The following is a 26,651-nucleotide window of genomic DNA, read 5'->3' as shown; positions in this document are numbered from 1 at the left end:
TTTTTTTTGCCTTAAAACTTCTTCCAAAGTTACAAAGAGTTTACCACATTTACTTTCTCTTTTCAATTTTAACAAAGCCCTTGTCTTTTTTTCTGCATTTCTATTTTATCCGTGTCATTTTTGGTTCTTTTGTTTTATGCTTCACATTTTTTTCAGACTCTTTTTTTTCCCTTCAAGCCTAGTTTATAGTCTCTGACAGGATTCTTTCTATGCTATCTGCCAAAACATCTGTTCCTTTTCTGAATAAAAACTTGCTTCTCCAGAAAGTGTCACATGGGTCCAAACCCACTATAAACCCTTGTTTCTCTCTGTGACTTTGCCAGTGATGGCCCAGCACTGGAAAGCTTTGTATTCTTGTCTGTCTTTTCTCATTTTTCATTATGTTAAATTCAGGTAGTTTACTGGGGGAAATTGCATCATTTGGATTTCAATTTACACATATCCTTTCAAAATATGCTATTAGTTATTTGTACTTTCTATTTTGAATCTTGGAATTGTTTCCTGAATTTCTGATCAAAGCAGATATTTATTAGATTAAAATTGATCCCACTTAAACAAATTCTATTTCCTGTTCTTTTCTGCTAGGACCACATTTGAATTACTACACTCACTGAAGATGCAATGTAACTGTCCTTGGTTCTTCTTGGATTGATTTTGGTGATGTTAAAGTTTTGCAGTCAAAGTGGCATTCAGAACAATTTTGGGTGCTTTGAGAAAATTGTTTAACTTTCATTACTTTGATAATTCTTATGTAGGAGACAGACTTGATTCTATTTTAAAGTTCTTGTACATCTTTAACAAAAAGTGCTGTATTTGAACAGAATATTATTTTTATATTGTGTTCCCATAGTGTAACAAGATTCACATAATTCATTTTTGTTATGTTTTATAAATGGTCAATACTAGCATTGAATCATGTAAATATCTTTCCATAATATGGAAGTATTTATTGGTTTTTATGGTACAAGTAAAGGAAAAAAAGGTTTTCATATGGCTTTCATTTATCTGTGCTATAATTTATTGTTGATTTGTTGCTGAGATCACTGCCTTTGGACTATATTAATAACTAAGAAGGAGAGTTTTGGTAGTGATTCGTTTTAAGTTTCTGCAAACTTTTGAGCTTTAGTATGGTAAACAGTATGAGACAATGGACAGAGACTGCCCCCCGGACTGTGACTGTTTCACTAATTCAGTTCCCCAAAGTTTTAATTAATTTTCACAGAAATGAATGAGGAATATTTTTGTTATTTTTCTTTTGGTTTTAATTTGCCAGAAATTTCTTCATTCTTCAGAGGAAAAAAATGTGTACTTCCATTGTAATGTTTGTAGCCATTACTTAGGGGTTTCCAGTGTCAAAATGCCAGGATTGCAGATTCTATCCCAGTGTGAGCTATACGGTTAAGAGTCGGACTTGATAATCCTTGTGGGTTCCTTCCAGCTCAGGATATTCTGTGATTTAAGATTAAGAATACGGTATGGGGTGGGGAAACACACAATCTGTTCCATTGTCCCCACTCTCTGCTAGCTGTAAAGAGAGTTTCTCCAGGTGGCAGAGATTTGATAAATGCTGGGAAGCTGTGCAAAGAGAATAGCAAAGGAAATTGAATTCAACCCTTCTCCATGGCTCCATCCCTCCTAGAACAGGTGGCCTGGCATACTGGCCACAAGTTCCTGTTGACTGAGTCCATCCAATACTTCACTTCCATCCCCTTGTGCTGGGGATTTGTTTGTGGAAGCTGGCAAGGTGCCCTCCTGGAGGAGCTGCAGCAATAGAAAGAGGGCTGGGAATGGTTCAAAAGTACTGAGTCTTTTCATCGCTCTTGCTGTATTTTACTGGTTCCTTGAAGTGCTTAAGAAAGATCAGTGTGTGATTTTTTAGATGAAAGTTTGAAATTTCTTTGTCAAGTAAATATTTCCAACACAACACAAAACACACTTTCTCAGTCAGCTTTCTGTGGGGACGTGCATGTGTCTCTTGCTGAGATCTTAGAGCAGAGAGAGCTTTATATTTTCTTGGCTAAAACTGTTCAAAATATTTATTTTAAAATAAATTTTGTTGCTTGTGTAGGCCTGCCCTAGTATGACCAAGACATCAGGAAATGGAAAATGTTCTCTGTCCTTACAAACATTAATTATTCATTTTAGTAAGTTGTTATTGATAGTCTGTTCAGTAACCATGTGTGGCAGATTAGAACTTCTGTTTATGACAGTGTAGTTCTGGAGTAACTCCACTAAAGTGCAGTCAACTTGTACTATAAATTGCATACTAGGAAACCAGTTCTCTTTCTGCCTTGAGGTGCAACCTGAGTGGCTGGTAGCCCATCAGACTGAGAGGTACCTTTCAGGTGCCCCCTGTGATGGTTAAACTCAGTTTACATGGGAAACTACTCCCTCCAGTGAACACATACAACTACTGTGATTTGTATTTACTTTGGAAGACTTACATTTTTCAGTGGATATAGATGAAGAAAATGAGGGCCCTGACAATATAACAAATTCCGTGCAGACCTCTAAGTTATAACTGCACAAGCTGTCTCCTGAACCAGTAAGCAAAGAGCTCAGCACAGTGATCAAGTTAATAAGCTCTTCCAATGGGCAGATCTAATTAGCTTCTGCACAGTTTCATGTGCAACAGTTTGTCTGCTTTGAGGGACCTTGCTAATATTTCTGTCTGAGATGTTAATCAGTACAATGTCAGGCCAGTAGACACCTTATTCCAGTTTTCAATGATCATGTGCTCTAAGTATTACAGAAAAGTAAATGTAACCCAGTAGAGAAATCTTCAACAGGCAGGTTTAAACAGAAATGTGATTCCGAGCTTAGTTACAAATATGATCTTAAAACGTGTAAAAAAAGCAGTATATATTGATAAACACTTGTAAGAAGCATGAAACTGCAACAGTACTAGGCACTGGCGTTTACAGGAAAATTATTATCAGTTTAATGCCATTTTAATCTGGCAAACAATGTGCAGGTAGAAGTTCATGTTCCCGCACTTTTAAGCTTTACAATAAGACATGAATGCATGTTGAATCATAATGCCACTATTTTTCTTTTCTCTGAGTTAGTAAATGATAGTTTGAAATATAATTGAATGTAAATTTGAAAATAATCGGGGAAAAAGATTAGATTTGGAGATATGGAACTTAGAATAATCTGTTCGTATTCAGAAGAATGACTCAAAGAAAATGCTCTTCATGCTGTAGCTTGAAATTTGAGGAGGGGAAAACCTTTTGTTCCTCTCTTTGCTGTATGATCCTTTTTTAGAGTGAAATTCAACACAAAGTGAATCTCAGCTGGTTTGGAATTATATTACCATCTGCAGGAATATTTTGAAACAAGCCAAAGCTAACAGATTTTGACCAGCCCCTTAAGAATTCTAATTGCCAGGAGTTGGGCGTTTCTTAGGAATAAATTGACAGTGCAGTAGTGTGAGTCTGCAAAATCTTCTTGGCTGCAAGAGCTTCTTGGATCAAGATACTTTTTTGATTCATGTAGAACCACCTAGAGCTCAGCAGATATTTTTAATGTTCCTAGTTAGACAGTTTCTTCTGTACTTCATCTGGAAACTATGGCCAAAGCTGTAATTAACATTGTCAAATCTGAGCATATTCTTGATGATGTTGTTGGTTAAAACCAGTGTTGAACACAGAGGGTCAAACTGCATGCCTCAAGGGCTCTATAGTGTACTCCAGAGTCCCTCAATAGGGATTAGCAATTAAATTACTAGTTCAAGTCCAGGAAAGGTCAAGAGTGATTAACAATCTTTGTTCCATTGGTTAGCAGGAAACAGATGTAAAATGAAGTGACGATCAAAATCCAATTCCTAGTAGATATTTTACATCATAAACACCAAACTCCTAATGATCCCTTGTTAGCAATCTGATTAGAATGGACAGTAATTGAACAGGCACCGAGACTGCCGTGCGGCCTTTACTGCCATTCCCTATAACAAAAATTACTGCCATTTTGAGTCTGAAGGACAAACTGAAATTGCAGTCTCTCTGTCTGGGATTTTTGTATTCTGTTTGAAAATATTTCATCCTGAGTGATATCAAATTATATTTTGGACCACAAATAAAGCTGAAGATAATTTGAAGTGCTCTGAATGCAGGATAACCTGCAATTTAACACTGACAGGTTTTATCTGATAACTTTAAATATACATGGTTGATTCTCAGCTGGATTAATCTGACATGGATCTGTTGAAAGATTATTATTATAAAATTATTATTCATTATTAATGAAGCTGGCAAAAGATCCTATTCTGCATTACTCAAAGTACACAATCATAATTGAAAATGCACGAGTAGTTTTAGGGTAAGTATAACATAGCTAAATGATGTGTATTGTACACACAAGGTCTGCCCTTCTCTTTCTTGGGCATCAGCTAGCTTAGAGTTAAGGTATATGAGAGGTTGTATGTTATGGACTTTGATTTAGGGTTTGGGGTTGGGATTTAGGCTTCAGACATTTGTTTAGGGTTACTATAATGCTATAACAAAATATTGAACTCCAAAGCTTGGTATTCTCATAGTCCTGCAATTTAGACCAAATCTGAGTACATGCTGTTCTGAAATTACCAGAAAATCTATTCTATTAATTCATCTAGGAATATTTCTGGATTCCACTAGATGAAAATTCTTCCATATTTTAGCAACAAAATCCATAAGATGAATGGGGAAAAAAAAATTCAGTGGGTGGATAAAATGCTTAATGGATCTTGTAGCAAGTACCAAGTGGACTTTTCTTCTTGTCCTAAATTCCCTTGTCTTAGATATCTATACAGCAAACTAAGAAAGAAAGCACTTTAGAAAACTAATAACTTGAATAAAATGAGTAGGATGTTGCTGGCTTCTGGTATGTTTACAAAAATTTTATCCTTAGATTTTTACTCAGTTAATATAAAAAATCAAAAAATATTCTTGTTATTCACTACGAAGCTTGTGGACTACCCGGAGCTGCTGTTGACTGACAGATGAAAGAGAACTTGAGGGATTCACATTTTGGAAGACATCTGTAATGTCTTCTGAACTGTGAATCCAATTTTTTTTGTTGTTTTTGTTTTGTTTTGTTTGTTTTGGTTTGGTTTTGTTTTTATTTTTGTCTTCCAATGACATTGTAACAAAATAATCATACAATATATTAGTATAATTATTTTCACTATCATTTTTTACCAGAGAAAGAAGTCAAACCTTTCTTATTACCAATGACAGCTGTCCATGCTTCTGTAGAAAACTGGTCTACTAGTGGGTTTGAGGCTTCTTGTTAACAAGGACTTAGTGAGATCAGTAACACAACTCACTTCTGAGTGGACTTTGTTTCCTTGAACCTGTATCTTTTTAAAACAGCTAATGGCGTTATAACAATTATATATAATAAATTAGTATAACCAATTATTGGAATCAGCCTTTTTATTGCTACATCATGGGTATGACATGGGAAAGAAAAGTCCAGAGATTTGTACTGACTCAGCTCTGCAATTGAGTTTAGGACATCACCAATATTTCTTTTAGCTTTACCTTTGCCAAATCTGTTTCCGTGAGAAAGCTTTCTAGGGTGGTGACTGTATATGTTTAGTACACCCTAACCCTGACCACAGCGAGATTTGTGAGCATTGTAGTAATAGTAATAATAATGTATAACATTAAATGTAGGTTCTGAAAGGATGTCTATTCCAAAAATGCACTTAAGAGAAACACAAGTGGAAATGTCATTTACACTTGAAAAATGGAAGTAGTAAGCATTTATATTTAAATTAAATGCTTTTATGAGTTCATTGAATGTTATTTAGCACCTATATTATAGCAAAGACATATTACCTATTGCCTTAGAATGAGGATATTATTGCTTTTTCATAGTTATCGTTTCTATCAGCATTTGGCAGGTAACAAATGAAATTTGCTTGCTAATGTTAAATTGTTTTGTGCTGCTGCTCAGCCACAAAGATATAGAGAATGAGACAATGGAAAAAAGTTATTTGCTTTTTTGGGCAGACATTGGAATATATTAATGAACAGTGATCTAGACCTGTCTTTGAAGTAATGTTTATTCTATGAAAGGTAAAGCACTTAATTCCTGTCTGAATCGCTCCACTGAAATCCTGTTCATGCAGGAGGCTGCACAAGTGGAACTGCAGATAGAATTGGCTCAAATAAGTCAGTGTGGTCAAGGTGGTGATGGTCAGAACAGTTAGGGGTCAAAGCAGAATGGACTCCACCATCAGTCAAAAAAGATGAAAGATTTCTGGAACTTGGTGTGAAAAGTCCCTGTTCCTGAATCCATTTTTTTGTGCCACTCTATTTCCTAACTTGTGCAGATTTGGGACCAATAATACCTGATTCTCCCTGAACCCTGAATTTTGTTACACTTTAAGAATATGAAAACATGTTCTTGAGTAAACAATGATGCCCAAACTTGTAGGGATTCCACCTTAATCAGATTCCAGTGTCCTGTTTAAATTAAAAGCAACCTTCTGGTAACCAAGCTTTGCAGGTTTCCCCTTTAGTTTAAGGCTATTTTGATAGGTCAGTTGCACTTTTTTTTACATATCTGAGAAGTCCTTATAATACAAGGTCAGAGTAATAAATTTTTTGTTTTTATTCTTTATGTAGGAAAAGTAATATAACGCCATCACTGCTTTATTATGCTGCAGTGATTCTGTTACTATAAAACTTCAAATATTTCAGTCATAAGCGTTTGTAGAAAGTTCATAGGTGTACAGCACTGTATTACAATTTGCCGGTAAAGACTACATTTTTTCTAGTCATGCAGTGGTAGATCAAGACTGGAGCTAGTTCCGAGGTGAGCTGAAGAGCTGGTAAGCTGAGAATGCACTGCATTTGCACTAGTATAACCACTGCTACAGGGCTCCAGTATTTCTGTTTACAAGTTGAGTTAGTATTTCTCACTAATTGGAAATGTCTTGACCTTTTTCTGAAGGCTGGAGAAGTTTCTGAAGGGTTTATGAAACTGGTACTCAAATTTCTCTTGAAAAACAGAAAAGTCCTTCTGTAATTTGCAGGTGCTCAGCAAAAGTCAGCAAGCATAAAATAATACCAAAGATGTAATTTATTAGACCTTGAACAATCTTGTATTTAACTTACTTCAGTACATCTTAATATGAATTTGAAGTGATGTATCAGAAGTACTGTATGTTACAGGAGAAGACTCATGGTCCTCCACAGGCAAGCTCGCAGCACTACCCATCCTAGAAGCTGTTGTGCTGAAGCAATACTCACGTATTCTCTTCCTAACTTTTTTGTTACAGTGTGAAAAACTTAGCAAGGAATAACCTCCTTCAACTTATGTGTCAATGCCCAAAGGACTCTTAACTCATCTCAATTTAAATTAATGACCTTACCGATAGTATTAGCAATTGGACCATGGCTCTCATGAGCCAGCTATTTGCATATGGAATTTGATTAATCCTGCTGGCTATTAATTTTCACTTTTAATTAGGTGTGATACTATAGCAGGAGAAAATACAAGACTACTATCAGGCAGAGACAATGTTGCTTTTCTATTGGGTATTCTATTTTGTTTTGTTTGGCTGTGTTAGCTTCCCTTACAATGTCTGTGTCAACATGGGAAGGTACCACAGACCTTAAAAAGGTCTATGCAAGCTCAGAGATAGCCACTACAGAGAAGCACCATATTGAGTGAATGTTAGCAGTTTATAGGAAGTAGAGAAATTGGTTTATGGTGTGGCCTTCCAGTAGCTCTGTAGCTCTATTCCTCTTAATGGCATAATAGGTCTCCTGTTATACCTGTGTCCAGCCACAGAAAGACCAGCCCTGTAAGCAAGTGGGACTAGTACTTTTACTGAGGCTACTTGGTTTACCTGCATCCCAACTAAGCAAATGTACACTGACAATAGTCCTGCTCAGATTTGGATCAAGACTAAGTTTTGCCTGGATCCTGTAAACATGTAATGTGGTGTCTCCAGGTTTCCAACAGGCCAATCCGAATTTCTTTGACATCTTTGCACTTCAGGAGCATTGCAACATGTTTGTGTATGTCATAGCCAGGAAAACAATGTGCAGCACCTGGCTTGTTCAGCAGAGCTGATGCCCACATGCTGCTTACTGCTGAGCATATCCCTGTTGGAATTAGCAGCCCTTGACAAAACCATCAAGAAATCTCAATAAAAATTAATTGAGTACGCTTGCAATAGAATAGCTGTTTTATCTTTCCCTGCCTTACCAGAACAACATTAAAGAAATAGACCTCTTTCCTCAGAGATGGATTTTAATAGATGTTGATATCCATTGACCAAATGAATGAATGATCAATGCCTATCAAACAAACACAGTTAGAAAGGGAATGTATTGCTACATCTTGCTAAAATTCAAAGAGAAGAAAACCTTCTTCTCTGAGATCACAGAAGGCTTCTGAGAAGTCAGTATGTGTATCTGGCAAGGGCATAAGGTGAAGATGAAGGCATGAAAGTTAGCAGGGATATGCCAAACTCTGATTGAACATTGGAACAACTTCCTCTGTGCTTTTAAGATGCCTTTCCTGAAGTACTCAGCTGTTTGTAACAAACACATAACTCATAGTGAAGAACAAGCAATTTTAATGAAAGAAACTTATATTTTTGCAATAGAATTTCTTGCACTTATGGAATTCCCTCCTTTTTTTTTTATTTTTTAATTTCACAAACATCTCATTTACATATAAAAGTTCTTTGTGTGGAAATATGCACTCTGCCAACATCAGTGGGAGTTAAATCTCCTTAAAAGACATCTTTGTTCAAATTCATATTTCTAGGATATACCCATGAATATATCTATGTGGAAAGTGACTCAGCTGTATCAACATTCTAATGCTTTTCTTTGGAAAACTATGGGGTGTCAGAGCCATAAACTCTTTGGTACTTTTAATTTTATTAAACTTTTGCATTGACAGTGGATGATTGGAAACTCCATGTAGAAAACTAGTAATACTAACAGAGTATGCTAATAGTGTACAGTGGTCTTGTCCATTATATAGTACAATGATATGTCAGGTTATAATTTTTTTCACCTTCTTCAGAAGATATGTCTACTGCTATGAAAATGAACACTTTCTTCAATGTGTTATATATAAAGCAAACTATAGTGCAAATTTTGATTAAAATGTTGCTCTGTGGCCTTTCGTACGAAATCTAATTTTATTTAATATTACTTTCTACATGTATGCAGAAAATGGCAAGCTAATATTAATAAAAGAAGGCTTATAGGAATGTGGAACAAGAACAATAGATCCTTGTCAAAATTTATTTACCTAGCTAGACTTTCATTTCAAAGTTAGCAGCACTCTGTAATACTGGCATAATACAGGGGTCTTAAAACTCTGTTAGACATTTTTAACCCATTTTAATTTATTCCATGGAAGTTTAATCCCCTGCTGAATAGAGATGGGTTGAATTTTCTAAAGTCATAATCCACCGAAGTAAAGAACCTGTAATGACAACATAGACAGCAGGCTTCAAGAGTTTAGTTTAAATTCTTTCTAAAAATGTAAAACTTAGGGCAAGAGTTAATAGGATATTTCATACAATTATAATTCAATCCCTTTCCAAATCTTTATACATTTACTTGCATCTTTGCTATTAGAAATATTTTGGTTTGATTTTCTGTTCTTTTAAGGCAAAAATCAGAAAGCTGTAAAATTCAAATGTGAAGGTTTTCACAGAGCATTGCAACTCATTTGGTCCTTCAGTTCACAGACAATTATATATGATATTATGATGTTTTCTAAATTGAAAAAGAAATGATGTTTTACAAACCAAACACCTTCCATTCTAACTTAATTGGGCAAGAAAATAAAATTAAGCTATGTAATACCACACTATCTTCATACTTCTACTCCTCTAGAATTTTTATGATTGACTTTAGTGGTGTGTCAGGATTTGGGCCATAAATTGATTGGATGTATTCCATGTTTCCTGTGTACTCCAAACCTACACTTTTACACTGTCCTTTGACTACCACCTTTGGAGCTGCCTAATTCTGGAAGTACCTGTAACTCAGACAACACCTTCTTATTTTTTGGCCAGGAAGCTCCTCTAGTGCCAACCATAAATTTTCACAACTTTGCCTGTCCTGAGCATCTAGGCACCAAAATTCTACCTGAACCCCACAGGAAAAACGCTGCTTCCTTGCTAGATAGATTTTTTTGTGGCCTACTGGACAAAAATTTAGGTGGCATCAGGTGAAGCTGGGATGTGACTTGTTCATAACAAACAGGAGGAGAAGATTCTCAGAGAGTCTGAAGCAGAGATGAGGAATGGCTGGTTTCAGGGTATTTCACATGTTGGAAGTGTCATAGAGAAACAGACAAGTTCTTGTAAGAGATATTTGTTGAAAGTTATTAAATTCACGGCCACATACCCAACTTAAGAAGTCCTTGATCTGCAAAGATTTGAAAATGGAAAAGATTTTCTGGTACATGTAGTATATTCTCTCCCTGATTTTGTATTCCTTGATAAACCCAACTTTTAGCCATTGTTGGAGGTGTAATATGGGACCAGACAGACTTTTGTTTTGACTTGCTTTCAAGCTCTTAAATTAAATAGACAATGACAATCACTTGCTTTTTTTTTTTCTCTCAAAGCTACATTTTTGAAGGAAAAAACCAGTGAGCTTCCTTCTTTGAAAGACAAGGGTGACAGCAGTGCCTATCTTAGCCCCTGCTTTCTAGAAAAAAAGGTGGAACATTTTGTAGGGCTGGCTTTTCATCCCTTCTTATTGTGGATATGTGATTTTTATCCCTGGTTCAAAGTCCCCAGTCATCGCTGGGCACATAGAGGAGTCTGGATGTTTAATTCTGAGTCTAATTTCCGCTCCAAAAATTTGTGAAAGGATAAAGAAAGTCTTTATCTTACAAAAAGCTGACTGCCACAGCTGAGAGGGCAGCACTGGAAGAATGAAGCAGAGAAAAAAAGGAGAAATAGAAAAATATCAGTTAGGGCACTGCTACCAGAAGAAATGTCTCTGTAATTACAATCTAAGTCTGATTTAGAGTACCTATTTGTCTTAGACGACTAAACACTTTTTAAAGCCTTTTTAAAGTTCTTTTAGTCACTAGAGAACAAAAGAAACTCAGTAAGACTAATTTTTCAGATTCTAAATACTTGTGAAAATTTTTCATATGATTAAATCAAACTCAAAAGATAACAGAATAGTACAAAGTGGCACTGTTTCTTAACGGAAACCCCCAACTGGGAAATTTCCTGTATCTAAAAGTAGGAACAATACTAGCAAACCTACACACCTTGCTGTATGAGTAACACAATCATTGGCTTCAGCATGCTTACTTACAGATGTATAGTGGACTTGAACATGAGTAGAGCATTTCAGAAGGCATTTACATAGAGCATTCATTGTCCTTCTTCCAGCCTGCAGCCTTTGGGTTCTCTCCTTATTATTTTCTACAGGGCAAACTATGCAGCATTGGTCAGGTTATTCTTGGTCACCATTAGGCATCTAGGTGAAGAGCATTTATGCAGGTTTGAAGGTTCATCAGTACCTCATGGAGGTAGAGGAGGCAGTTCATTCTGTTTCTCTCTCCCTCTTGATTATGGAATAAGCCTAGGTGAATAATTTAGACCTCAGACCAGATTTCCAGGTGAAAAAGGTAATCTGTGAGGTAATTCCTGCCGCCGATCATGGACTGGGCTGGCACAGAATATTGTCTGATCAGGACCTAACAGGTGGCAGGCCACCACTTTCTTTCATCAGTTTGTTACCATTCACAGGGCTTATGACAGTGTCACAGCTTAAGCCACAGTCCACAAGAATGCAAGGGAGAGAAAATGAAACTCTAAAGCAAAATTCCATATGGTAGTTCTTAAGTATTCTTATTGGAACCAACCACTTAAGGTGCTTTGTCACCTTTGTATTTCCTGCAAATTATTTGAGACTTCCTAGCTTTCAGATCTATTTATAACAGGCAATTTACACTGGGTAGAAAACACTGTAAAATTTTAACTTTTGCTATTTTTTATTCTTTTGCAGAGCAGCCACTGCAATGTCTTAATATTTTATGATAACATCTGTTAAGAATTATAATGGCTCCAAAAAAACCAGTGTTGGTTTATAAGTGCCCTCATCTTTCCGTGGGTGCAAATTTTCTAATTAGTCTTTGATTCTTAGTCAGATCTCAAAGAGATATCAACTGATATAGGCGCTCTCATTTCAGTGACGTTAGATTTTACTGAATTTATGCAGCTGCTGTCAGCTGAATTTATATCAGCCTTCTCATTTTGCATAACGGCTGTTGTGTGAATGATGAAAAAACCTCAGGTAGCCACATTTTTGTTTTAACGAGGGCCATTTGAAGCAAGAATGATAGCTCATAGATTAAAACAAGAAAAATACAGAATTTAAAGCTGAGCTGAACACAGTCGATAGCATTAATCTGAATTCTACAAATCCTAAGGAAGTTCTACACAAAAATTGTAGTAACAGTGTATCTTAAGTTCAATTTCCTAACTTAAAGACAGTAAAAAATATTACCTTCCTCTGTTTTCTATGTGATAACAAATCATATTTTTTATGCTGAAGTGAATGATCTTAAGTGCTTACTTTAAAAAGTATTATTGAAAACTTCAGATGTCTCTTTTTCTGTGGTTGATAATGAAAGGAGGTCAGCACAACAATTCTGCAGGGCTCTGAGCAAGGACCTCTACTGTTCAATATATTTTTGTAAATGACTAGGGGAAGGTGAGTGAGAACATTTGTTAATGACAAAATATTTCAGAGTAAAAAAGAGTGAGGAATGGTAGAAAGATCTTACCAGAATTAGTAAATAGGCAGTAAATTATGGAACAAAATTCTGTGGTAGCCCAAGTAATGTGAAACATATTATAAATATAAATCCCAGCTCCATATATAATAAGGATTGAAATTTTAGTGTTGTCAGTTTCATGCAAACATCTGTTCAGTGCTCATTAATGATCAAACCCAAATAAAATATTTTGAATTAGTAGAGAAAAAAGACTGAACTAATAGTGGAAGGTCATATTTGCCATCATACTGGACCCTGGCTCTGACACATCTTGAATATCGTGCTCCATTCTCATTTTAAAGACAAAACTGGGAGTGAAACCAAGAGGGCTTCAGAGAGAAATTCAAAGGTGTAAGTATAGAATTCTTATGTACAAGGATTATTTGTGTGAACCTGGAGGCTCAGGGCTGGAAAAGTGATCAATATTTGTTTACTATTATGAATGGATACAGCTGAGACATAATAGTGGGCTAGAAGTAAGCTTCTGTATGTAACTAGAAATCATCAAATTTTCCACTCACAAGTATTTTTAGAGAAAAGTTTAATGTGTACCAGCAAAGAAAAGTAAGGAGGAGCATGGGAAATTTGGGTAGAGACTGAATTTTCCATCTGGAGAATGAAAAATTCTCCAAAGAAGGCATCAGGAGCCAGGTTCAAAACAGACTGTATGAGGAAAGAGAGCAGTGGAACACATTGCTGAAGTACGTTATGGAGGTTAAAAGTTTATTAAGGGTCAGAGTGAGCAAATGCACAGAAAAGCAGTCTATTGAAACAGAAAACATATACAGAAACAATACCTAGCAGAGGAAAGTAGAATTATTTGACAGATGAGAAGAACTTAGGAGGCCATGTTCTTGTGCTTCTCCAGGCATCTCTTATAGTTGCTTTTGGAGAGAAGAAGATTTTTCTAAATGAGTCTTTGGTTTAATCCTGCAGAGCCACTTTTGCTTTCTCACTTGACACAGTAGATCAGGAGTTACTGTTCCATTTGTCCAACTCAACTGAGTTTACATTTTTTGATTGACCAACCCACATCCTTAAAGTTTTTTCATGTCATGCAGCAAAAAAAAATTGAAAGTTAACACCGGATATTTTTTTTTTCTGTGAAATAATGTGTGGGTTTTTGTGTTTGTCCTCCCTTTCAAAAAAGTGTCAGTTTGCAACAGGTACAAGTCCTTCAGGGTGTTTTACAGCCCTCCACCCACTTGTTATAATAATATCTCCATCAACTTGCATTCTCAGATTCTTTCTTTATCATCAAATTTCTGTAGAATATTGAATTTGACTTACCTGGAAATTATTCACTGAATATAATATTTCCATACCACTGTAACTTTGTACAATGTGTAGACGGGTATAGGAAGAAAAACTGATCTGAATAGAACAGTAAACTAGGTCCAGATTTCCCTTCACCCATTGCATGAACAGGATTAATAGGAGGACATGGGATTCATTGAAAATTTCCTGAGTGCTGTCCTGCCTTGATAATGGCTAAGCTTACTGTAATGTCCATCAGTACTTTCCTCCCTATGTTCTTGTCTGAGTTATCTTACCAAGGAAAGAAAATTCTGAATTCATTTATACAGAGTGTATGCAAACAAATACTGCCAAGTTCTTACAGTGCTATGCCAGCAAAAACAATCTTGGTTTTGATTAGTTATTTACCTGAAGAGAGATATTTACCACCTTGAGTATTAGATTGTTTGTTTACATTTTCATTTGCCCTCAAGTAGTCATACATTTGGAGGAATAAATGCATGATTTCTAAATCAATACTATAATTATAGGCAATGAACTGTAATAGAGCTAGAATAAAAAGAAAAGAGTGAGAAATCAAGAGGCATTCTGTACCTTTTTAAATTACTAATTTTTTTAATCTCTAATCAATCAGTCTTAAATTAATGTTAATATACCTGTGGTTGATTTTAAACTGAGAAGAGGGCCTAAATCATCACTTGACACCTTCATGGATTCCCAAGATCCTTTTTCAACTTCATTTTCTCTGCACCAAATGTTTAGGTTTTACCTACAAAACATTAAGGGCTCAGTGTCTTGAAGATAATTCCAAAATATCTGAGACAAATCAACTGCCTATCTTTTAGGAAGTCCTAAAAGAACTACATATATTCATTAAAAAGTGTTTAATGATGTCATCACAAAAAAATTTTCACCCTTAAAACAAAAGATAAAGAATGGAGTATTCTATTTTAATGGATTCAAAAATTGATTAGAGATCAATTTCTGTCTTTTTTAATGATGCTTTGGGATGTTGTGCCCAGTGAAACCACTATCTTTGCTTCTTCATAGAAGAAGCAGAAGAAATGGATTAGCAATTATTCATTATTCATTATTCATTGGAAAACAGTTACCAAGCAGTCAGCTCCTAGTACTTTTTGGATATCGGTAGACTTTACTAGGTAGTGGAAATACGTACTTTCTATTAAAAGTACAAGACCAGAACCAAATGTCAGTCTGTCATGCTTAATGAGTTATTTTCCAATGACATTTGTATCCTTGGATAAGCATTTCTAGATCTTTTGGCTCTTTACTATTTTTCTATATGGACATTTCTGCCATCATCATCATTCAAACCCACTTCTAGTTATGCAGTCACAGAGGAAATTCCCCTCCTCAGCCTTCTTGCAACACTGATTTATTACACTGCACTGGGTTTGTGGGTTAGCACTGGTGGGCAGCTGGGCAGTTAAGCACCTCACAGGTCTTTGCTTGCTTTCTGCCTTTCGCTAGTGGGACAGGGGCAGAAGAATGGAAGAATAAAAGCAAGAAAACTTGGGAGTCAAGATAAAGAAAAGCTTAATAAGTGAAGGATAAGTGGAGGAGAAGAGAAAGAGAAGAGAAAGAGAAAGAGAAGGAGAAGAGAAGAGAGAAGAGAAAGAGGAAAAACCAGAACAGCTGATGCAAAGGCAACACTCACTAACTCCTAAGGGTAGAGTAGTGACCAGCCAGTTTCTGAACAAGAGATGGCTAACCCACTCTAAAACTACAGTTTTCCTTTTAATTGCTATGCATGATATTACATATTATGGAATATTTCTCTGGTTAATTCACGTTCCCTGCTCAGTTGTGTCCATTCCCTCTCCATTGTGCACCTCCCCAGCCTGTTCATTTGAGGGGCTGAGAGAGAAACAGAAGGCCTTGATGCTGGGGAAACTCTGTTCAGCTAGAGCTAGAACATTAGTGTGCTACCAGCCTTGGGATCAAAATTCTAAACCATAGCACTATATGAGTTCCTATGAAGAAAATTAACTCTATCCTAGCTAGAGCCATTACAAGTGGGCCAAACTTCATAATTATTAATTTTAGGAGTGACACATGGCTGTGGAAAAGAAGGCAACTCTGGTTATAGTGAACTAATTTATGAGGTAGAGTATGCAAGTTTCTGAACTATATGCAGATACCCTTAAGGAAGAGGACAAAAAAACCTCTATAGAATTTAGGCTGCTCAGTGTTTTATTATCCATTTGAAATTGGCTCTTTTTCCATGTACTGCTAGAATAGGTCTATGTTTCAGTTTCACACTAAGTGCAAAATCTCATGCATTTGCAAGCTCTTTCCTGTATTATTGCAGCCTTGTGTTTGGAAAGAAGAGAGATCGAAGAAAATTGTGGATCAATTTGTGTGAAAAAGTGCTGCATTTGCAGAAATTCTATTACACAGCAATGCTCCGTGTTATTGGGTGTGTGAGTCTCTGAGGATACATATAGCTACTTTCTATAGCACACAGTATACTAACAGTATATGAGAAAGCAGTTGGTTGGAAAATGTTAGCAAAGAACAATGAATTGTAGAGCTTTTTTATTAACCCTCGTGGGCTGTTTTTTTAGTGCTTACACAGACACTTGACTCGGGAGGGCAGGTTCAGGCCTTTAATCATGAATGCAGCCAGTTCCCCACACTGAAAATCACAAACCGAGGTCTCGGGGCTAACTGCATGACCAGAAGTCTTTCAGGTATTACAAAATCGATGACAGTAACAATCAATTGTATCTGTTAGATCAGGTATGAGGCAGCATAGAATGCATGGAATCTGATTCATCCATTCCCATGAAATATGCTGGCTTTCAAAAAAACACTTTTTCAATGTGATTCAATGTATTGGATCAGTCAGCAATCATTTAAGAAAATATCTCCTTTCTTTCCTGAATGTTCAGTTTTATATATCTGAAAAAAAAAAAGACACCTCTTTTCACAGGCTTTTCTTATACTCTTGCATCTTGTTACATGGAAGTTGTAGTGTAATCCTATGAAATGTAAACCACTGAAGATGAAGATGATTGAAGATGAAGAAAGGAAAACAAAGATTAAAAAAAAAACTGTGACCAAAGAAAATTAGAGTGATAAGCAGTCTATATCCTACCAACAGATTACTAGCTCTGTTGGCTAACTGCTTAGATTCATAGCATGTTGACAGATTCATGCTAGACAGGCACATTTTTCCTTTTAACCACATTTCTTTTCTTATTTTGCCCTCTTTCCCCATATGCCACAGAAAAAAATATATTCTGAGTCTCTTTCTCTCTTCCTGTGACATTTTCATTGCTGCTTCATTAACCAGTGCACCATCAGTGCATTTTATTACAGCTTCTCTTCTGGCTCACTGTGTTGATGTTAAAATGCAACTATGAACTGGCTATCAAAATGCTAGTCTGTGTTTAATCATTCTGTCTATTCAAAAGAGGAGGAAGTAATATTTTTGCCAAAATTCTGAATTAAACCCATATTTTATCTATTATCCTTATTGTCCCACCAACTTGAAATGCACTGGGGACGTATAGTGTGGGATGTGACAGACTTAACTATCTATTTATTTACTGTAAAAGGCTGGGGGCATATCTCCTATCTAATCAGTGTATTAAGGAATTTAAACTGATTTTATGTAAATGCCTTCAACTGACCTTGAAAAACTACTGAAGTTAATGAAAGCATGCTTCAATTTCAGAATTTTTAGGAAATGAAAAGGCCATGCTATGATAGATATCCTCTGTGACATATACCTCCAGTTATACCAGTAGGGAGGGGACATGATTTAAATACTATCTCGTTTCCAATGGGTTTCCTGGGTAGGGAATGCACTCAATTAATTTTTAAGTGAAGAGAAAGATATAACTGCAAATATGATAGAAGCACATAAATCAGAGGAAATAAAAGAGGTATATTCAGAATCTCTTTATGTAACCATGAAAATGAAAATAAGAAACATGATGGCCTCTTCAGAGCAGTGTAAATGTTAGAAAATGGGGCAGTGTATGTGGTGAAAATTTTCAGGGGGAATGGAATAATACGTGCTGTCAGCCCCTTTCCATCCACCCGCTGCCCCACCAATTCCAGCACTCCCTGCTACACTCCATCAGAGCTCTCTGCCAGTGCTGCATGTTAGACAGCTGCGAGCCTGCATCTGTTTTCTGTTTTTCACTCAATTAAGGCAAAGAGAAAAAATATAAATAAGGCAAATTACTCCAACAGTAAATTTTGTGACAAACTATGTCTGAAATATATGATTTTGTAGGAATTTGGTGCAAGACTTTGTCTTCTTTTAAAATGTGATTTTGCTAAATTTTTTTATTAGTACTTTTAAATTGATGGCCTTATTTTTCTTGTAAGTATACAAAAGGCTTTCTGTCTTACACAGATCACTATTTGATTTGGGGAGGAAATGGTGAACAAAGAAATGAAGTGAGGAAGGAGAAATGCATGTCATACTAGATACAGACAAGGCAAATCAGTAGCTAGTCTGTAAGGGACTATAAAAAAAGGCTGTGACTCGTCCTGTATTAATTGAAGTGGAGTACACGATATGTACAGCTGTTGATGCCAAACTCATTAAAATTTTCATTATTCTTTATTTATTTTGTAGTTGTGACTGAGGGTCCCAGTCAAGAACGCAGACCAATGTGTACTCATAAAAGGAGTAGGGAAATTATATTACTCTTATTAGATTCATAATGACATGGACTCTGAGCATGGTCAGGCTGGCACCACCAAGACAGCACCCTGGCAGTGGACAGTAGGGGCAGCAAAAAAAAAAAAAAAAGAATGTGACGGATAGTGGAGGACACAGCTACTTTGCAGAGAGAACATTCAAACCAGAATGCTTCACTCTGAAACGCCCAGTACAGCCACATACAGACTGAAGGATGACAAGGCTGTGTACCTTATTTTTCTGTAGTAATTCATTACATACTCATCACTTACAGACATCATAACAGAAGAATATTGTGAATGTCTTGGAATTAAATCTGAAGGGCAGTGTAAAAAACTGGCAAAGGAGAATTAAGTAATAACTACTTGGAAAATAGAGGAAAAGAAACATTTCTGGTATGGTTTACTGAGTAGAGAGATATAATTTAATTTCTCAGAAAAAAATTCCCTATGATTTTGAAATCTGGTCATTTTGGTCTCAGGTGGTAGCATTACATATCTCAATATATCTTTTCCTTCTTCCCCTCTTTTTCAGGTTACCTGTGCAAATTTAACGAATGGAGGAAAAACAGAACTACTAAAATCAGGAAGCTCCAAATCCACACTAAAGCACATATGGACAGAAAGTAGCAAAGACTTGTCTATCAGCCGACTGCTGTCACAGACTTTTCGTGGAAAGGAAAATGATACAGATTTGGACCTGCGATACGATGCCCCAGAAACTTATTCTGAGCAAGATCTCTGGGACTGGCTGAGGAACTCCACAGATCTGCAAGAGCCTCGACCCAGAGCAAAGAGACGGCCCATCGTCAAGACTGGGAAATTTAAGAAAATGTTTGGCTGGGGAGATTTTCATTCCAACATCAAGACTGTGAAGTTAAATCTATTAATAACGGGGAAAATCGTTGACCATGGCAATGGGACGTTTAGTGTTTACTTCAGGCATAACTCCACTGGTCAAGGGAATGTATCTGTGAGCCTAGTGCCCCCTACAAAAATAGTGGAATTTGACTTGGCACAACAGACAGTGATTGATGCCAAAGATTCCAAGTCCTTTAACTGTCGAATCGAGTATGAAAAGGTTGACAAGGCTACCAAGAACACACTCTGCAACTATGACCCTTCAAAAACCTGTTATCAGGAGCAGACCCAGAGCCACGTATCATGGCTCTGCTCCAAGCCCTTTAAAGTAATCTGTATTTACATTTCCTTTTATAGTACAGATTATAAACTAGTACAGAAGGTGTGTCCTGATTACAACTACCACAGTGACACACCCTACTTCCCATCAGGGTGAGGACCAACTTGTGTCTGAGACTGAAGCCTGAGGAATAAGAGGTCATATGACAGGTCTGTAACCTCAAGGAGGAAGGCCACATCTATTGCCTGGAATGTGTCTACCTGCTGCTGCTGCTGTCAAATGGCTGCAAATACATTAGTGGAAAACAATCTAATGTAATTTTTGCCCAGTCAGCTCCACGTATCAATCTAGGTGTAAATCACTATGGATTTGAAATAAAACCATACATGTACACAGAGACCCACATACTTTTCAGTGCACATTACTGAGATTCCTATTAAGAAAGCTTTCATTGTCTCATGTCTAAGGTTTAAGGATAACTTCTCATCAAGCAAAATGGATTAACTAGACAGAACAAGGTTTCTAACACAGACTGTTATGGAAATCTCCTTGAAAGTCCTTCGAGTACATGCCAATCAATAATCCCCACTCATACATTCTACTGCTTGAAGTAGCTGTACTGGTAAATAATACTGTAGGAGTAAATACTTGTTAAAATGGGAAAAATGTGTGTCTAGAGTTCAGTATTCCTTATTATATGAACACAGCAAAGCGTCATGACTTTTTTCCAGCATACAGTAGGCACATTCGAGGTGGTGTTAGGTGGCTCTTTTTCCATGGAGTGAGCCTGTTTCTAGTAAAGATGGGCAAACATTTGGAATTTACATGTGAGCAGACATACTGGTTTCATGTTTCTCTGACTCTTTAAGCTCTGATTCTTTAAACTTGTTTAGCCCAGCTGAGTTACTTAAAAACTGTAATTGATCTCTAAGAAGGAAAATGCCTGGCGGAGAACATGTAAGTTATAAGTGGCTGTCTTATCTTTATTACAAAATATTGTAACAAATTCAATATCCTAGTCTTCATTTGTATGAATGGTTTGTATTGTATATAATTTAACCAGTGTAATTTGAGCTGCTTATTAATATTAACTTGTAATTGTCTCTCTGCTTGTTATTGGTTAAAAACAATCAAGGAAATGAGGAATCCATTTTATCAATGTAGCTGTAAACTCCATTAAAAGACAGAACTATGTACAAAGCATTTATTCAGCTAAAGTATTGTTGAAAGCTATACATATACAACATTACAGTCTGTCTGTATTTAGATATTTTATTTCCAGAGAAAAAATGAACTGTACATAAAAATAAAAAATCTTAAAGTTGAGTTTCAACATGTACTGCGTAGATAGTAGTTTAAATGGTTCTGACAAGCGGATAACACTCCAAGTCTAATGTGGTTTTCAATATTGTCTCTTTGCATATGCACACATATATATATCTCTATCTATAAATTTGTATGTGTGCATGTTTGTGTGCATATGTACGTGTGTGTGTGTGTGTGTGTGTGTGTGCAAATACATATATATGTTGAACACGTAAACATTTCTTGAGCCCTATTTCTAGCAACTAGATCTTACTACTGAAGAGTCTTGCTAACTTGAGCAGAAGCTACCACTTGGATAACAAATTACATGTGCAGGGCTTTGTTTAAAATGATCCGTTGTCATTGAGAAGTGGGAAAACATGGAGCCACTCTCTGTGTCCACAGGCCTGTCTTTGCCTTAATTCTAGCCTCCTCTGAGGTACTGATCTCTCTTTATGGAATGAAGAGATCCCTTTTATGGTACAAGGGAATTTTCTTCCTATAAACAAAAAGCTCATAGCTTTTATATATATATATATATAGGGTGTGTGTGTACATAGTGGCATAATTTACGCCCAATGTCCAGGAAACCAGCAAATATAAGAAGTCCATGCCTAAAAGAAGGCTGCCCAAAGAATAACTCAGTATTTCTTATCATATCTTTCAGAATTATCATTCCTGGCAATGTTTTTTTCCCTCCTCCTTCCCTTACCCACAGGTTCTATGCTCTTGTGTCAAAACTGTGAATGCAGATATGGGTCAGCTTCCAACTATGCACAGTATTATGAATAGCTCCTCCAAATTACCAATAAACACTCCACTAATGTTTCAAGAAGTGAAAAGTTCGAAACAACTTCCAGTTGTGGACCTCTCTTGCTGAAATGTGCAGACTCTAAATGAGAGTGAAATAAAACAAGTGGATAACATTATTGAAAATAAATGTTTTCCCATTGATGTGTGAGTAGGAGAGGAGACTTCCATATTATTATTTCTTTGGCTTCTTCGAATAGATATGCTTGTGGGAATTTCTTCACTATGTATGACATTTCCCAGGACAAACTTGTGAGCCGGGACCCTGTGTAGATTTGGAGAAAGAAATTGTCCAAACCATGCTGTCCATATTCTGATCTCACTCAGAAACATGCTAAGATACAACTTTTTTAATTTGACAGGAATTGTGATTAAAATGGTAGTATTTATCAGTTCTGCTCTATGAAAAGTAATTGTTCTGAATATAAACCATAAGTTATTTTTGTTGTTGCCAGTAGTTAAAACTTGAGTCTATTAAATCAATGGAAATTTTGTTATTGATTTCAATATAAATTTCCATTTAATAGCATGTTGAACTCCAGTGTTAAATATGATTAGCAATCGTAGCAATCTGTATTACAACTGAGCATTTCACACTTTGTGTTCTTGTTTATATTCCTGAAAAATGGATGTGAAATACTATTGCTGGTACAGTTTCATTATTTTCTATATTTTTAAAAACTTCCCCTAAATATATGAAATATATACATTCTGTTAATATATAAACATTTGTCCTTTTTTTCAGGTAATGTCCATACAAAGAAAGAATTATTCATCATCCAATAGTTTTGATCCTATTAATTGTGGTAGTTGGTACTTTATCTGCCTCTATCACAGTTAGTCATATTATTTAATCTTAAGCCTTTGAAGAACTTGTTATTCTTCATAAGCATTTTGAGTTTGAACTTGAGAGAGTTCTTTTGGTGGTTGGGTTGTGAAACAGTGATCTAATATCAAAATAGATAATGTATAACTTAGATGTTAGTTTATCGCAATTCATTTGATCTATTTGGGAAATATTTTATGTTTGCTAAGTTTGTGAAAGAATATTTTTGGTTCTGCCATTTGAAAAAGGAATTTAATGAACGTGAATGTGTTAATTCAGTTAAACCATGTATGTATGGGTATCTGGGTCTGGCACATGAACAATGCCTTAATGGAGTGCTAGGCCAGGCAAATGTTGCCACACTATAACTCACTAATTCTAGACATAATAAAGATGTATATCTCTAAAGATATATTTTTGAGGATTAAAGAAGATTAAGTTATTTATTTTTAAGAAATCAAGTGACTGTTTCTGTTCACTTTTCTTTTTTTAACATTTATATAATGCTTTGCATCTTATTTTCACTACAAAGAGAAATCAAAAATAGGGATATCTTAATGGAACCAATTACTCCTTGTGCAAAAATACGTCGATTATGCACTTGAGCAAATATCAGTATATTAAACTGATGGATCAGTGATGTAATTTATGTGTCACTTCGTGTGCTTTTGAGAAAAGGAATCCAAGATATAGGAAACAAGTGTGCAAAAAACCATTGCAAAAGTCACTGATCAAAGTTCTAAACAGTGATGGAAAGCTCTAAGATATTCACTTGTTAGTGTCATCAAAATACTTCGACATGGGGCAGAAAATATACTTTCTTCCCTCCTGATGAAATCACTTATAAAGTTTTATCCCGTTTTCCCCTTTTATCATTGATAATAAGCAAACTAATAAATTCATTTTTACAAAGACATTATTTTTTAAAGTTTGCTGTTCTTGAAAGGTACGATGTCAGAAAGTGTTAGGAGAGCAGAATGGAAGTCTTCTTGTGTTCTAGCTCATGTTAGCCTAGAGATTTAAGTAATACTGCTGGAGTAATTTGGTCAGAGGGCAGTTTTACCATGATTAATCATGATATCCTATGTTCTAACTTGAAATTCTGTAAGAATATCATAAACTGATCTGAAAATTATGTGTTAGAGAATTGTTTAGGAAAACAAGGATTGAAAAGTATCTGCTACCTTTACTGTAAAATCAACCTAATACTTATACACCTGATCTGAAGAATTAATTTTCAACAGAAGAGAATGAACCTCAGCCTTTGTATCATGTGGATCAGTCTGTGTCCTTGTATGGCAGAGCCAGTAAAATTGTATCTGACTGTATTTAGTAATGGAAGAGAAGTTTTCTCTAGTGATTTGTACTTAACTGCATGTTTAGCACTGCCAGAGACCTCTAATGACTGCATCAAAGATTTGTTGTGCTAGGAACTGCATAATACAGAAATGCATACAACACCTATTCAGGAACAGTTTTGATGGCAGAACTCTTAATTTTGAAGACAGCATATTGCAGAGTTCTTGTGAACCATGTATTTATAAATTTAAAGCATACTGTTTATGAGTTTCTAAAAAAATTTACACAGTTCTCAAAAAAGAGAGATGCATACAATGAGATACAAAATCCCATACATACATCAACGAAATACAAGCATCCTGACCTTTCACAAAACTTTTGATTCCACTGTATCAATCTGGAATTCATGGGAAGTGTAGCTTTTACTGCAATGGAAACCTTAATTACAATTCATGCTAAAGTCTTTAGATGAGTTAATTTATGAATATGAATATGAATACCATTTCCAAAGGCATTTTGACAGTGGAAGCACAAAGTATTGACCTAATAAAAATGATTTTCCTTTTTCTTTTTTTTTTTTAAATGGGCAGTATCTTACTGAAAATATGCTAAAATTGACAGACTAAATAATTTTCTAGGTAAAATTGAGAAAATCAATATTTATGGACATGCTAAACCCTCTGTTCATGAGAGGAACACTTACTAAAAATAAACTGTCATTCGTAAAGTTACAATGAATTGTGGGACTGTGGAACATTGTGTTTCCTTGGGCAATAAACATCTGCCAATATGATCTAATACATATTGCATGATCCCTTCAAAATTGTTGATGCATCTTATGGCTGAAGATGAAATTTTTTCATCTTTTCCTGTATTCTGTGCTAATTAGTTAAAATTCCCAAACTAACAAGAACGTTGTTTTGTGCAGGAGTTTCTTTTCTCATTGGAAAACATCTATACAATTTTTTAATTCTGTTTGAAAGTCACACCTGGTGGCTCTCTGCTTAAGCTTGGACTGATGCCCCTGTGTATGGTATACATAATCTTAAATCCTTTGTGTTAGTTTGCCTTTGGGATAAAGAAAGAAATGTAGTTTTTTGTAGGTGTTTTGGATCAGGAGAAAGCCAGTGACTCATCTGAACTTTGATTTTAAGAGAGCTATGGTCATGTTGTCAAAGAAAGTATTTGAGAAGATGGAGCATCTATGAGATTTATTCCTAGTTCAAAGTGTACCTCAGTCATGTATCAAATAGAGATATTGCTATGAGGGAAGGCTTTAGTGGTGTGTGAAATGAACTTCTGTCTGTTGTTAACAGGAAATTAGAGGGACCAAAAGAAAATTCATAAAGTTGAAACAGTTCATACACATCACTGAAGATGTGGAAATTAACTATCTCAAAAAAAAAAGATCAGAGACTACATCCAGTATTTTATGAAAGGGTTACTGAGTTTCTGGGAAAAGCCCAACATACTTACAGATCTGTTCCTGAGAAAATGAGTAAAACTAGACTTGGCAGAGGCATAAATAACATGAGATCTTTAGTTCCTCATCTAGGTCATAGGAAAACTAAAATGAGATGCAAAAGCCTACGTAGAAACAGGTAACTTGGGGAAAAATGAGGTCACTTATGGAGCATGAATAAAAAGCCATATTAATTATTTTAGTATCCAACAGCTATAGTTGTGATGAAATGTATTATGCAATATTTATGAAAATTTTTTTAATTTCTTGTGTGAAAGTTAAGTATTTTGATTAGTCATAGAGCGGGGAGGTCTTGAGAATAAAAAAGGAATTTTTTGTAAGGAAGTTTCTACAATTGCAACATGCTCCCTCCAGTGGTGTATACTCTGGATGCCTTTAAACATGCTACATGTAAAATCCAGAACTGTAATTGCTGATAGTGAACAAACCAGAAATAATAGAACTTGGTTGGTAGGGTCCATGGTGATCTTGAGTTCTTTGCATGTTTGTTTTGCTGTGTTTGTTTCCTTGTGTGTTTTTGTTTAAACCTAGAGGTATAAGAAATACATTTATCTAGCAATAATTCACTTTAACACTGCAAGTGTGGAGTTTACTCCTAAACTTTATGAAAAATATTGATATATATATAGGCATATAACATTAAGTGCTCTAGACTTGATTTTGCTAATGCCCAGTAGGTCATGTCCAGTTAACGATGTGGACAGACTAGCTGTAACAACACAACTTGTGTACCAAATGAATTCCCAAATGAATCTTCCTTGATTTGTGAACAATTCAGAAAACCTTTAGGTGATGAACTTCAGTAGGTTAGCTGCAGCCCTTCAGAAAACAGGAGTAATAATCACAAACTCTTGTGTTTTTCTCAAGAGCTCACCAAAATTTTTCAGTACCCTCCCATATTATGGAATGATAATTTCTCGTCTGCATATCAGAGACTTACCATTTCTTTAATCCAAACTATTATTGTGAGGAATATTTTATTGAGTCATGTCTCATTTTTGAATGAAGTATTATTTTCTTAAACTTTTTCTACTATTCTTCTATGAGTGCTGAGCAAGTTTCTACGTTTTTTA

At 35.6% G+C, this 26,651-nt stretch overlaps 1 protein-coding gene across 4 annotated transcripts in view; it reads left to right on the top strand.

Moving 5' to 3' along the window:
* Positions 1-21,181, top strand: part of NXPH1 (neurexophilin 1) — a 144,208-nt gene extending 123,027 nt beyond the window's left edge. For all 4 annotated transcript variants that reach the window (XM_050311435.1, XM_050311425.1, XM_050311453.1 and 1 more), the window contains one exon: positions 19,250-21,181. In XM_050311435.1, coding sequence (XP_050167392.1) covers positions 19,250-20,011 — 762 coding nt within the window. In that variant the 3' untranslated portion in view covers positions 20,012-21,181. The remainder of the gene's footprint in view (positions 1-19,249) is intronic.
* The last annotated feature ends 5,470 nt before the right edge of the window (positions 21,182-26,651 follow it).

Source organism: Myiozetetes cayanensis, unplaced genomic scaffold (genome assembly GCF_022539395.1).
Source record: "Myiozetetes cayanensis isolate MyiCay16 unplaced genomic scaffold, myiCay2020 scf1, whole genome shotgun sequence".
Taxonomy (NCBI): Eukaryota; Metazoa; Chordata; class Aves; order Passeriformes; family Tyrannidae; genus Myiozetetes; species Myiozetetes cayanensis.
This window is presented reverse-complemented; position numbering and strand designations above follow the sequence as displayed.